General features: G+C 36.6%; 1 protein-coding gene across 1 annotated transcript; it reads right to left on the minus strand.

The window, feature by feature from the left end:
• Positions 1 to 2249: 2249 nt before the first annotated feature.
• On the minus strand, positions 2250 to 2870 carry LOC134250169 (histidine-rich glycoprotein-like). The gene has a single exon (XM_062732518.1). It carries the CDS (start codon positions 2868 to 2870, stop codon positions 2250 to 2252), a length of 621 nt encoding a protein of 206 aa, XP_062588502.1.
• Between the last annotated feature and the right edge of the window lie 11244 nt (positions 2871 to 14114).

Consider the following 14114-nt stretch of genomic DNA (forward strand, 5'->3'; position numbering starts at 1 on the left):
ATGATTGTGTTATGACAGGATGGTGTGATGACAGGATGGTATGACAGGATGGTGTGATGACAGGATGATGTGAAGACAGGATGATATGATGACAGGATCGTGTAATGTTAGGAGTGTTGTGATGACAAGATAGCATGATAACAGGATAGTGTGATAACAGGATTGCGTGATGACACGATGGTGTTATAACATAAAGGTGTGATGACATAATAGTGTGATGACATAAAGGTGTGATGACAGGATAGTGTGATGATAAAATGGTTTAATGACATGATGGTGTGATGACAGGATGGCGTGATGATATGATTGTGTTATGACAGGATGGTGTGTTGACAGGATCGTGTGATGATAGGATGGATGGTGTGATGACAGGATGATGTGAAGACGTGAGAGTGTGATGACAGGATGGTGTGATGACAGGATCGTGTAATGTTAGGAGTGGTGTGATGACAGGATGGCATGACAACAGGATAGTGTGATAACAGGATGGCATGATGATAGGATGGTGTTATAATATAAAGGTGTGATAACAGGATGGTGTTATGATAAGATGGTGTTATGACATGATGGTGTGATGACAGGATGGTGTGATGACAGGATGATGTGATGACAGGATAGTGTTATGACACGATGGTGTGATGACAGGATGGTGTAATGATATGAGTGGTGTGATGACACGATGGTGTAATGATAGGAGTGGTCTGATGACATGATGGTGTAATGATAGGAGTATCAAATTGTACTCTAAACGCACTTTGAAAAAATTTTTCAAAGTGCGTTGAGTGTGTCCCAAATTTAACGCACTTTGAAAATTTTTTTCAAAGTGCGTTGATTTTGTCCCAATTTTTACGCACTTTGAAAAAAAATTTTCAGAGTGCGTTGCCACAATGGTGTGATGACAGGATCGTGTAATGATAGGAGTGGTGTGATGACAGGATGGCGTGATAACAGGATGGTGTGATAACAGGATGGCGTGATGATAGGATGGTGTGATAACAGGTGGGTGTGATGATAGGATAGTGTGATGACACGATGGTGTGATGATAAGATGGGGTAATGACATGATGGTGCGATGACAGGATGGTGTGATGACATGATGGTGTTATGACAGTATGATGTGATGACAGGATAGTGTGATGATAGGATCGTGTAATGTTAGGAGTGGTGTGAAGACAGGATAGTGTGATGACAGGATGGTGTGATAACAGGATGGTGTAATGACATGATGGTGTTATGACAGTATGATGTGATGATAGGATAGTGTGATGACAGGATGGTGTGATGATAGGATGGTGTGATGACAGGATGATGTGATGTCAAGATGACGTTATACTGACAGGATGGTGTGATGACAGGATGGTATGATGATAAGATGGTGTAATGACAGGATGGTGTGATGACAGGATGGTATGATGATAAGATGGTGTAATGACAGGATGGTGTGATGACAGGATGGTGTGATGACAGGATGGTATGATGATAAGATGGTGTAATGGCAGGATGGTGTGATGACATAAAGATGTGATGACAGGATGGTGTGATGATAAGATGGTGTAATGACTGGATGGTGTGATGTCATAAATTAGGGAATAACTATCTTTTAATTTGGTATTTGCGACCGTTAATGCTGATTTAACGGTCGCAAACTGAGTTTTAACGGCGACGCGTAAGCGGAGCCGGTAAAACGGATGTTTGCGACCATTAAATCAGCATTAACGGTCGCAATTACCAAATTAGAAGATCAGTTATTCCCATTCTAATGCAATCTATGCATTTTGTTTGTTGTTTACGTCTTATTTTGTTGAGTTTTGTTACATAAAATACGTCACGGGGCATTGTGTTTTTGCGTCGCTCTATTATGACGTCACAATGAAAAGCTTTCTGCCTCGTTAATGCTCGTTTCACTGCTTCAAACATCAGTGCAATAGCCAATGAAAGCGTGTTTTACAAAATAATTGCATTAGAAGATGTGATGACAGGATGGTGTGATGATAAAATGGTGTAATGACAGGATGGTGTTATGACATGATGGTGTGATGACACGATGTTGTAATGACACGATTGGGTAATGATAGGAGTGGTGTAATGAGAGGATGGTGTAATGATATGAGTGGTGTGATGACATGATGGTGTTACGACAGGATGGTGTTATGACATGATGGTGTGATGACATAATAGTGTGATGACATAAAGGTGTGATGACAGGATAAGATGGTGTAATGACCTGATGGTGTGATGACAGGATGGTGTTATGACAGGATGGTGTGATGACAAGATGTGATGGTGTAATGGTAGGAGTGGTGTAATGATAGGAGTGGTGTAATGACATGATGGTGTGATGACATGATTGTGTGATGATAAGATGGTGTTATGACGGATGGTGTGATGACATGATGTGGGATGACATGATGGTGTGATGATATGATGTTGGATGACATGATGGTATACGACAGGATGGTGTGATGACACGATGGTGTAATGATAGGAGTGGTGTGATAACGGGATGGTGTTATGACAGGATGGTGTGATGACATAAAGGTGTGATCACAGGATGGTATGATGACATGATGATATGATGACACGATAATGTGATGATAGGATTGTGTTATGACAGGATGGTGTGATGACAGGATGGTGTGATGACAGGATGATGTGAAGACTGGATAGTGTGATGACAGGATGGTGTGGTGACAGGATGACGTATTAACAGGATGTTGTGATAACAGGATGGTGTGTTGATAGGATGGTATGATGGCACGATGGTGTGATAACATAAAGGTGTGATGACATGATGGTGTGATGACATAATGGTGTGTTGACATAAAGGTGTGATAACAGGATCGTGTCATGATAAGATGGTGTATTGGCATGATGGTGTGATGACAGGATGTTGTTATGACAGGATGATATGATGACAGGATGGTGTGATGATAAGATGGTATAATGATAGGAGTGGTGTGATGACATGATGGTGTTATGACACGATGGTGTGATGACGGAATCGTATGATCATATGATAGTGTGATGATATGATTGTGTTATGACAGGATGGTGTGATGACAGGATGGTGTGATGACAGGATGGTGTGATGACAGGATGGTATGACAGGATGGTGTGATGACAGGATGATGTGAAGACAGGATGATATGATGACAGGATCGTGTAATGTTAGGAGTGTTCTGATGACAGGATAGCATGATAACAGGATAGTGTGATAACAGGATTGCGTGATGACACGATGGTGTTATAACATAAAGGTGTGATGACATAATAGTGTGATGACATAAAGGTGTGATGACAGGATAGTGTGATGATAAAATGGTTTAATGACATGATGGTGTGATGACAGGATGGCGTGATGATATGATTGTGTTATGACAGGATGGTGTGTTGACAGGATCGTGTGATGATAGGATGGATGGTGTGATGACAGGATGATGTGAAGACGTGAGAGTGTGATGACAGGATGGTGTGATGACAGGATCGTGTAATGTTAGGAGTGGTGTGATGACAGGATGGCATGACAACAGGATAGTGTGATAACAGGATGGCGTGATGATAGGATGGTGTTATAATATAAAGGTGTGATAACAGGATGGTGTTATGATAAGATGGTGTAATGACATGATGGTGTGATGACAGGATGGTGTTATGACATGATGGTGTTATGACATGATGGTGTGATGACAGGATGATGTGATGATAGGATGGTGTCATGACAGGATGGTGTAATGATATGAGTGGTGTGATGACACGATGGTGTAATGATAGGAGTGGTCTGATGACATGATGGTGTAATGATAGGAGTGTCAAATTGTACTCTAAACGCACTTTGAAAAAATTTTTCAAAGTGCGTTGAGTGTGTCCCAAATTTAACGCACTTTGAAAAATTTTTTCAAAGTGCGTTGATTTTGTCCCAATTTTTACGCACTTTGAAAAAATTTTTTCAGAGTGCGTTGCCACAATGGTGTGATGACAGGATCGTGTAATGATAGGAGTGGTGTGATGACAGGATGGCGTGATAACAGGATGGTGTGATAACAGGATGGCGTGATGATAGGATAGTGTGATGATAGGATGGTGTGATAACAGGTGGGTGTGATGATAGGATAGTGTGATGACACGATGGTATGATGATAAGATAGTGTAATGACATGATGGTGCGATGACAGGATGGTGTAATGACAGGATGATGTGATGACATTATGGTGTTATGACAGTATGATGTGATGACAGGATAGTGTGATGATAGGATCGTGTAATGTTAGGAGTGGTGTGAAGACAGGATAGTGTGATGACAGGATGGTGTGATAACAGGATGGTGTAATGACATGACGGTGTTATGACAGTATGATGTGATGATAGGATAGTGTGATGACAGGATGGTGTGATGATAGGATGGTGTGATGACACGATGATGTGATGTCAAGATGACGTTATATCATAATAGTGTAATGACAGAATGTTGTGATGACGTGATACTGTAAATCAATAGGCCTAAAGAATTTAATATGAAATTATATATCAAGTTCAAGGGTCATGCTCCAAATTATTAACCGAGTGATTTGTCATGATCCCGGATAGCATTTACCAATTCATTCGGTTCATTTTACATTTTAAAAATCTTTTGATGTTATTCAGACCTCATTCCGATACTGTTTTAGGAATATCTCATCGGCATACTTCATATAGAATTTTATAAATTTTAGAGATAAAACAACTGCCTTTCATTGATCTAAATTTGATTATAAAAAAAAAATAGAACGTGACAAATTATTTGTCATGCATTTTATTTCAACTTTTGGCTCAAAATTAATAAAAGACCCCATGATATAAAATATCATATGCATTCCTCCTTTTTTCATTAAAACTTGGCAAACACAGTGTAATAGTGAAATGGATAAAATTGATGATAACACTTGATTAAAATTTATTTCCTTAGAGCGAATTTAAAATAAAATTTGTTTGAAAATATTATGAGTAGTTACTACATGTGCGATACTGAGAACCCATCTTCACTCCATTCTGATACCAACAGCTGACCAAGTGTAAATGAATCTAATTTTCCATTACATATGTCACATAACAAAAATTCGTTCAGGACTTCTTTATCTTTTAACTAGTACTTCATTAAATTACATTCGCTTTGCTTCAACGTAATGCACAAAATAAAGCATTCAAGATGCGTTGGAGTAATTGGCATTTATCATACATACTAGTAAATCAAGAGTGTCCTTCTTGTTCATTTGTTTAATCAGAAGCATCCTTATGGTTTTGTATTTTTGTACTCATATTTCAAGTACAAAAAGATAGCGATAGGGCACCAGTCATGCTAAAGTAGTAAAGTGTTGCACTATTTGAAGCGTTACGTCAATATACTTCCGTAGAATAAAACGTTAAAAACGTCACCAACATCAAGAATAACGTCAAGTAGGTGATATGACATATTAATAAATCAAAATTCAAGAAGAAAAAAAAATGTACAATGTGTATATAAACCTACCTGCTTATAAAAGCATCTCTAACAAGGAAGTGTTCAATTCTGCTTTGACAATGATTGGAATTTAACTCAGTTCGCTCTATCAAAACGCGGAATGGAACACCGGACAATGTTAAAAAAAGAAATGGAAATGTCAATCGTTTGCAGTACTGTAAAGTACCTTCATAGTGGTATATGAGAACTCATTAACTAAGCTTACTCTTAACTCATTTTCAGTTCTTCCTCTTTTGATATGGAATGTCAACTGTAACTACTTTGCCAGTTGAGCTGTATACAAGTGTTCGAAATATTCACTGTCATTACCATGAGACAGGTGCAATAGTAACTAGTGCTAATTGTAACGGGAACCGTTACAGATGTTCCCCAAACGCTCCCCAACTCCCTTTTGGTGCCATATTCCCTGTAAGCCTATTTAATAAGACAACATCTGTGCATTTTTGACTTTAAGAACCTTTTCCCAAAAGGATACCAATTATATTCAAATTTTAACATTGCACGCGTGCCTATGTGAATGCACGTGCATAATGATCATATAATCTTGTCTACACTTTTTATATATTTAAATATACTTTATATGAAAGCATTTAGTCCAAAAGTATTAAAAATCACTCATTCAAGTGTATTTTCAATTTCACTCGTTCCAAATGCACGCACGTGCGTGCACGTGCATGATGACCATACCTTCTTGTAGGAGGCCCTTATATCTATCTATGTTCTAAATCTCAACCTGTTTGGTTGAAAATCAAGGGAATTATAGCCATTTCAAGTTTCAGCCAATCAGATTGCAGCACACGTGCATCCACGTGATTTCAAGAATTTTTTCTTAATCATATTGTAGAATATCGTAACGCATAACTATGTTTTAAATTTCAAAGCATTTCGTCAAAAATCAAAGGAGATATGTCCATTTAAAGTTTCAGCCAATCAGATTGCAGCACACGTGCATGCGAGTGATTTCTTGAAATTATTTGTATATCATATTGCAGGATATCCTAATGCATGACTATGTTTTAAATTTCAAAGCATTTCGTCAAAAAATAAAGGAGATATAGCCATTTAAAGTTTCAGCCAATCAGATTGCAGCGCACGTGCATGCGCGTGGTTTCTTGAAATTTTTTGTATATCATATTGCAGGATATCCTAATGCATGACTATGTTATAAATTTCAAAGCATTTCGTCAAAAAATAAAGGAGATGTAGCCATTTAAAGTTTCAGCCAATCAGATTGCAGCGCACGTGCATGCGCGTGGTTTCATGAATTTTTTTTCCATATTATGTTGTAGGATATCCTAATTCATGACAATGTAAACCAGAAGTCTCTGTCGAGACTGTAGCTCTACTGGTTTGTACTGATCAAAAACCGATGCACAGAATTATGTATCTTAGTGTAGTGTACTTGTGTGATAAGTTATATTGAAATCAGACCAAAACTGTAGAAGGAGTAGCATTTTAAAGGAATTCCACAGAAAATTCTACTTTTAGTAACCATGGCAACACCGTTCATTGAAATCAAAAACCGATGCACTATTACACTGTAAATAAGTGTAGTTTACTTGTGTGCCAAGTGATAATGAAATCAGACCAAAACTGTAGAAGGAGTAGCGTTTTAAAGGAATTTCTCAGAAAATTCTATTTTTAGTAACCATTGCAACACCGCTCATCGAAATCAAAAACCGATGCACTATTTTATGTATCTTAGTGTAGTCTACTTGTGTGCCAAGTGATATTGAAATGAGACTAAAACTGTAGAAGGAGTAGCGTTTTAAAGGAATTTCAAAGAAAATTCTAATTTTAGTAACCATTGCAACACCGTTCATTGAAATCAAAAACCGATGCACTATTTTATGTATCTTAGTGTAGTCTACTTGTGTGCCAAGTGATATTGAAATGAGACTAAAACTGTAGAAGGAGTAGCGTTTTAAAGGAATTTCTCAGAAAATTCTATTCTTAGTAACCATGGCAACACCGCTCATCAAAATCAAAAACCGATGCACTATTTTATGCATCTTAGTGTAGTCTACTTGTGTGCCAAGTGATATTGAAATGAGACTAAAACTGTAGAAGGAGTAGCGTTTTAAAGGAATTTCACAGAAAATTCTATTTTTAGTAACCATGGCAACACCGTTCATCGAAATCAAAAACCGATGCACTATTCTATGTATCTTAGTGTAGTCTACTTGTGTGCCAAGTTATATTGAAATCAGACCAAAACTGTAGAAGGAGTAGCGTTTTAAAGGAATTTCTCAAAAAATTCTATTTTTAGTAACCATGGCAACACCGTTCATCGAAATCAAAAACCGATGCACTATTTTATGTATCTTAGTGTAGTCTACTTGTGTGCCAAGTTATATTGAAATCAGACTAAAACTGTAGGAGGAGTAGCGTTTTGAAAAATTGTTTACAGACAGACGGACAGACAGACAGACAGACAGACGGACGGACGCCGGACGCATTACTATCGCATAAGCTCTTCTGGTCTCTGACCAGTAGAGCTAAAAATTTCAAAACATTTCGTTGGAAAACAAAAGAGATATTGAGATTTTTGTTTCAGCCAATCAGAGGAAGGCGCACGTGCATGCGCGTGAGTTCATGCTAATTTGACAGTGTCATATTATTAACACTTTTAATATATCTTTATGTAATGAGTTTCAAAGCATTTCATCAAAAAATGTAAAAGGTATAGCTATATTAAGTATGTCAGTCAATTCACTCATTTCACGCGCACGCACGTGCAGGCGTATGCGCGCAAAATGACCTTCGTTCCGCACACCTACACTACACACCTATTAACCCTAAAAAGGTTTTAGCTCAGTTGGGTGAACAGTTTCTGAGAACACTCGCGGACAAAAAAGTACCGGAGAACAAATAAGAAAAAAAATAATAATAACTAGTGCTAATTGTAACGGGAACCGTTACAGATGTTCCCCAAACGCTCCCCAACTCCCTTTTGGTGCCATATTCCCTGTAAACCTTATCAAATAAGACAACAACTGTGCATTTATGGCTTTAACAACGTTTCCCAGAAGGATACCAATTATATTCAAATTTTAACATTGCACGCGTGCACATGTGAATGCACGTGCGTAATGATCATATCATCTTGTCTACACTTTCTATATATTTAAATATACTTTAAATTAAAGCATTTAGTCCAAAAGTATTAAAAATCACTCATTCAAGTTTATTTTTAATTTTACTCGTACCAAATGCACGCACATGCGTGCACGTGCATTATGACCATACGTTCTTGTAAGAGGCCCTTATATCTATCTATGTTCTAAATCCCATCCTGTTTGGTTGAAAACCAAGGGAATTATAGCCATTTCAAGTTTCAGCCAATCAGATTGCAGCACACGTGCATCCCCGTGATTTCATGAATTTTTTTCTAAATCATATTGTAGGATATCCAAATGCATGTCTACGTTTTAAATTTCAAAGCATTTCGTCAAAAAACAAAGGAGATATAGCCATTTAAAGTTTCCGCCAATCAGATTGCAGCAGAGATGCATGCGCGTGATTTCTTGAAATTTTTGGTATATCATATTGTAGGATATCCTAATGTATGACTATGCTTTAAATTTCAAAGCATTTCGTCAAAAAACAAAGGAGATATAGCCATATAAAGTTTCAGCCAATCAGATTGCAGCGCACGTGCATGCGCGTGATTTCATGACATTTTTTCCATATCATATTGTAAAATATCCTAATTCATGACAATGTTCAAAATTTCAAAGCATTTCATCAAACAAAAGAGATATTGAGATTTCTGTTTCAGCCAATCGTAGCATGGCTCACGTGCATGCGCGTGAGTTCGTGCTAATTTGACAGTGTCATATTATTAACACTATTAATATATCCTTATATAATGAGTTTCAAAACATTTCATTAAAAAATGTAAAAGTTATGGCTATTTTAAGTATATCTGTCATTTCACTCATTTCACGCGCACGCACGTGCAGGCGTATGCGCGCAAAATGACCTTCGTTCCGCACACCTACACTACACACCTATTAACCCTAAAACGGTTTTAACTTAATTGGGTGAACAGTTTCTGAGAACACTTGCGGACAAAAAAGTACCGGAGAACAAATAAGAAAAAAAAGAATAATAATAATAATAATAATAATAAGAAACCGAGTAAAAACAATATGTTCCCAAACTCCGTTTGGGGAACATAATAACTAGAAACTCTTGTTGCTACAGCAACAAATAAGGTCTTCCGTTCTCCTCTATTTATCTGTATGCAGGATGTTTTTTTCTATTTAAAAAAAGACAGATATATCATAAACTAGTAGACTAATTGTTCAGTGAACAATTATCGGCCTTTCCATCTTTTTAAGCATTTCAATATCATTTGGGCTGAAGAAAGTAGAAAAAAGCCAAAAAATAAATAAAACAGCAAAATTTTCATTTCTCTACAAGGATTTTAGATCGGGCTCGTAGTTGGTATAAATATACTCTAAACAGACTTCCTGGATTATACGAGTCGACTCGGGGATAACCACGATTTCATTGATCACGCAAAGAGAGCGCCTTCAAAACATTGTAACACGCTCCTAGGTGCATATATCAGCTTGAATGAGATTGTTTTCGAGTTAAGATGTAAGGGGTAGGGTCTGATTAAAATCATGATATACCTAATAATATGAATAACATGCATTTGATCTGCGCATCAAGACGGAAGCGTAAGTGAAAACGTTGTGAAATGTCCCATGTGTACCTGCATCATATGTGCATTATACATGTATTAAAGAGATGTTTGAAAAATATCCGATTTGAGTTGTTTTATGTTTGAAATGAATGGCGATAAATTATTTAAGAGCATGTGAGAAACATGAGCGAGAGATGCAAGCCAGTTTGTAATTATAGAAAAGGAAAACAGAGAATCGGGTTCGGATTTTAATAATCCTGACCGAAATAGGTATGGAATATGTGTGTGGATTAAATTCATTGTAAGTAGCATAAATAAATTCCAAATAGGTATTTCTAGATGTGAAACACAGGGAACAAATGTGTATTGCTTTTTACTATGTTGAAAGCCGCTATTTCTTATAAGATTGTGTTATTCTAGAAAAAAAAAAATCAAATTTCAAATGAAATCAAGATTCATTCAATTAATATTAAATCTAAATAAAATTGAAATAAATTCCACATAGCAAAGAAAGCTAGAATACTTGGTATTAAAATGTCGTATTAGAGCAGGAGAATCGAATGATATTAGCAACAAATGAAGAAATAGCCAATGCAAGCTTTAATTTATTTTATGCCCATCAGAATTTAAATTTCAGACAGAAACAAATGCAGTTTTTGCCGATATTCCGTAGAATTTCACTAAACTCAAGAGACTCACCTTAAAACTCTTAGGACACTTTCTTTAAGGTGTCTACTACTCAAATCCTTTATCTTATGTCGATCTGTGGTGTCTTTTCAGAGGTAGAAGTTTTTTCTATGTTGCTATTGATTTTTTTCTAGGGACGGGAGGGGGGGGGGGGTTTAATAAGCATTTGTTAAAATGAGAGTTGTTAATACCTGCACAAACTTAAGCTTGATTGTGACCTTTGGGTCAATGGGGGTCAAAAGTCAAGGTCATTATCAAGGTCAAAGGTCAAGGTCATCAAAAAGAGAGAGAGAGAGAAAGAGAGATATTAACTTGAGATTAACACTTGAAGCTGAATCTAGATAAAGGTAATGAATGTTTCTTTATTACTTTTTGAGTAAGGGTCAAAGGTCTCATTTTGAGGACAAGAAATCACATGACCTGAATAAAGTAAATTTTAAAAGAAGATATTTGAGGTTACTCTAGACATTTGCAGTCTGAATAAAATGTCCCAAAATCATATCAAATACTTTCTTATCAAAGATATGTATGGGATAGTGCGATACTCAATTTATGCAATTTTTCTCTCATAATTGAAAGTCGTCGTTTTTCTTACCAGTGGGACTACATATCTCGAAACTACAAGTAAGATGCTATAAGGTAACACTAAGAAAAATTCCATTAAGAAAAATTTAAAATTTTGATTTATTTGATCACTTCCTGTGACAACCGGAAGTGACGGCGGACAATCTTAAACTCAAAAGATGTATCAACTCATCAAGGCCTACCATCCCTATTAATTTGGTGTCTTAGTCTCTTACCGTTTACGAGATCTAGCTATGATAACTTCTGATTTTGAGGACAGGAAGTCACGCGACCGGAAGTGAATTTTAATGAGATATTAGACATTACTGTAGACATTTGCAGTCTGAATAACATATCTAAAAATCACTACAAATACTATAACTATAAAAAAATTTTAAGGGAAAGAAAGATACTCAAATTATGTAGTTTTCCTCTTTTAACCGGAAGTTGTCATTTTGTTTCCGTTGGGACTGATACATTTCGAAACTTCAAATAAGATGCTATAATGTGATGCAAAACAAGTTTCAAAAAAGAAAAGTTGATTTTTTTTTAATTTCTTTGATCACTTCCTGTGACGACCGGAAGTGACGGCAGACAATCTTACCCCAAATAGTTTTGCCTACATATCAAGATATATTACTCATACAAGTTTGGTGTCTTAATCTTTTACTGTTTACGAGATCTAGCTATGATAACTTCTGATATTGAGGACAGGAAATCATGCGACCGGAAGTAAATTTTACTGAGATATTATACATTACTGTAGACGTGTGTAGTCTGCATAAAATATCCAAAAATCATTACAAATACTTTATCTATTAAAAGAATTTATGGGAAAGAAAAATACTCAATTTATGTAGTTTTTCTCCTTGAACCGGAAGTTGTCATTTTTGTTTCCGTTGGGACGGATACATTTCGAAACTACAAATAAGATGCTATAATGTAATGCAAAAAAAGTTTCAATAAAGAAAAGTTGAATTTTTCGATTTCTCTGATAACTTCCTCTGACGACCGGAAGGGACGGCGGACGATCGTACTCCAAATGGTTTTGCCTCCTAATCAAGATCTACCACTTGTATAAGTTTGGTGTCTTAATCTCTTTCCGTTTACGAGATCTAGCTATGATAATTTCTCATTTTGAGGACAGGAAATCACGCGACCGGAAGTGAATTTTACAAAGATATTTGACGTTACTGTAGACATTTGCAGTTTAAATAACATATCCAAAAATCATTACAAATACTTTATCTATAAAAACTATTTATTGGAAAGAAAAATACAGAAAAAATGCAGTTTTTCTCTTATAACCGGAAGTTGTCGTTTTTGTTTCCGGTGGGACTGACATATTTCGAAACTACAAATAAGATGCTATAATGTGATTCAAAAAAAGTTTCATAAATGAAAAGTTAAAAATTTCAATTCCTTTGATCACTTCCTGTGACGAACGGAAGTGACGGCGGACAATCTTATCCCAAATGGACATGCCTACTAATCATGATCTATTACTCGTGTAAGTTTGGTGTCTTAATCTTTTACCGTTTCTGAGATATGACTCAGACAAAACTTTTTTGAAAAAAGCGGAAATCGGACATATCTGACGACCGGAAGTGAATTTTGAAAAACTGAAAACTGCATCTGAAAGATATTTTTACACTCTATCAACCCTGAAAATTTCATGAGAATCTGTCCTGTCATCTCTGAGAAATCGTGCTTTTAAAAAGGGAACAAAAATAATAATAGGAAAAAGAAAAAGAAAAAGAAACAGTAGAATCACTATAAGGTCTTCCGTCTGAAACGGAAGACCTTAATAAGAAACAGAGTAAAAACAATATGTTCCCAAACTCCGTTTGGGGAACATAATTAACGGTTGATGGGTCGAATTAATCTTGAAGAAGTAAAACACCATTTTTTTAAAGCAATATGAGCTGCAACTTTGAAATCAAAATTTTTTTTTGTAAATAACTACCAGGTGTAAGAGTCTGAACTAGGAACAGAATCCATTGCTAACCTTCGCTGCAGAACTGTAGCGTTATGACTTTAAGCATTAGTCTTTGACCATAACACTATAGATCCCCTGAAAGTTAAGGAATGTGGCTAAAACGAAGTGAAAGGTCTTTGACTGACTAATGCTGGGAGGTGAAGAAATTCTTCCCAATGATGCGCACAAAATCGCGCTCTGTAAATTACACTTTATTTGCATTAAGGGATCTGCGGCGTTTTCGTCGGAGACTAATTCAGTGGAAGTGTGTAACTTCATATTGAAACGCCATCACTTATCGGTGGCGGGCGTCATTTAGACCTAAACTTGACACTCAAGCCATTGATCAGTGAAGGATCTTTTTCGTTCCTGCACTTAGTGCGAAACGGGACTTCGGTTTATATGATCTCGTCCAAAGGATGGGTCTCTACGTCCCGCAATGGTATGAATCGAACCCGCAACGTAAGGATCAACTTCTTACTTCGCAATTTAAGAACTGCGTCACGCTGGCGACTATGACTGTTGAATGAATTACTTTTTATAAAAAATTAAAACAATGAAAAATCACATAACTTACTGGCATTCACGGTTGGTAGTCCGCATTGTAGAGCTGGCGTTTGCTCTAGAGTCGCAGTACAAGGAGTTGACCCTTATGTCGCTCGAATTCCACCGTAGGACGCTGAGACCGGTCCTTCGGATAAGACTGTAAAAACCGAGGTCTCGTGTCGAATTAG

This window comes from Saccostrea cucullata, unplaced genomic scaffold (genome assembly GCF_032062105.1).
Source record: "Saccostrea cucullata isolate Sc308-1 unplaced genomic scaffold, CSIRO_AGI_Scuc_v1 ctg44, whole genome shotgun sequence".
Taxonomy (NCBI): domain Eukaryota; kingdom Metazoa; phylum Mollusca; class Bivalvia; order Ostreida; family Ostreidae; genus Saccostrea; species Saccostrea cuccullata.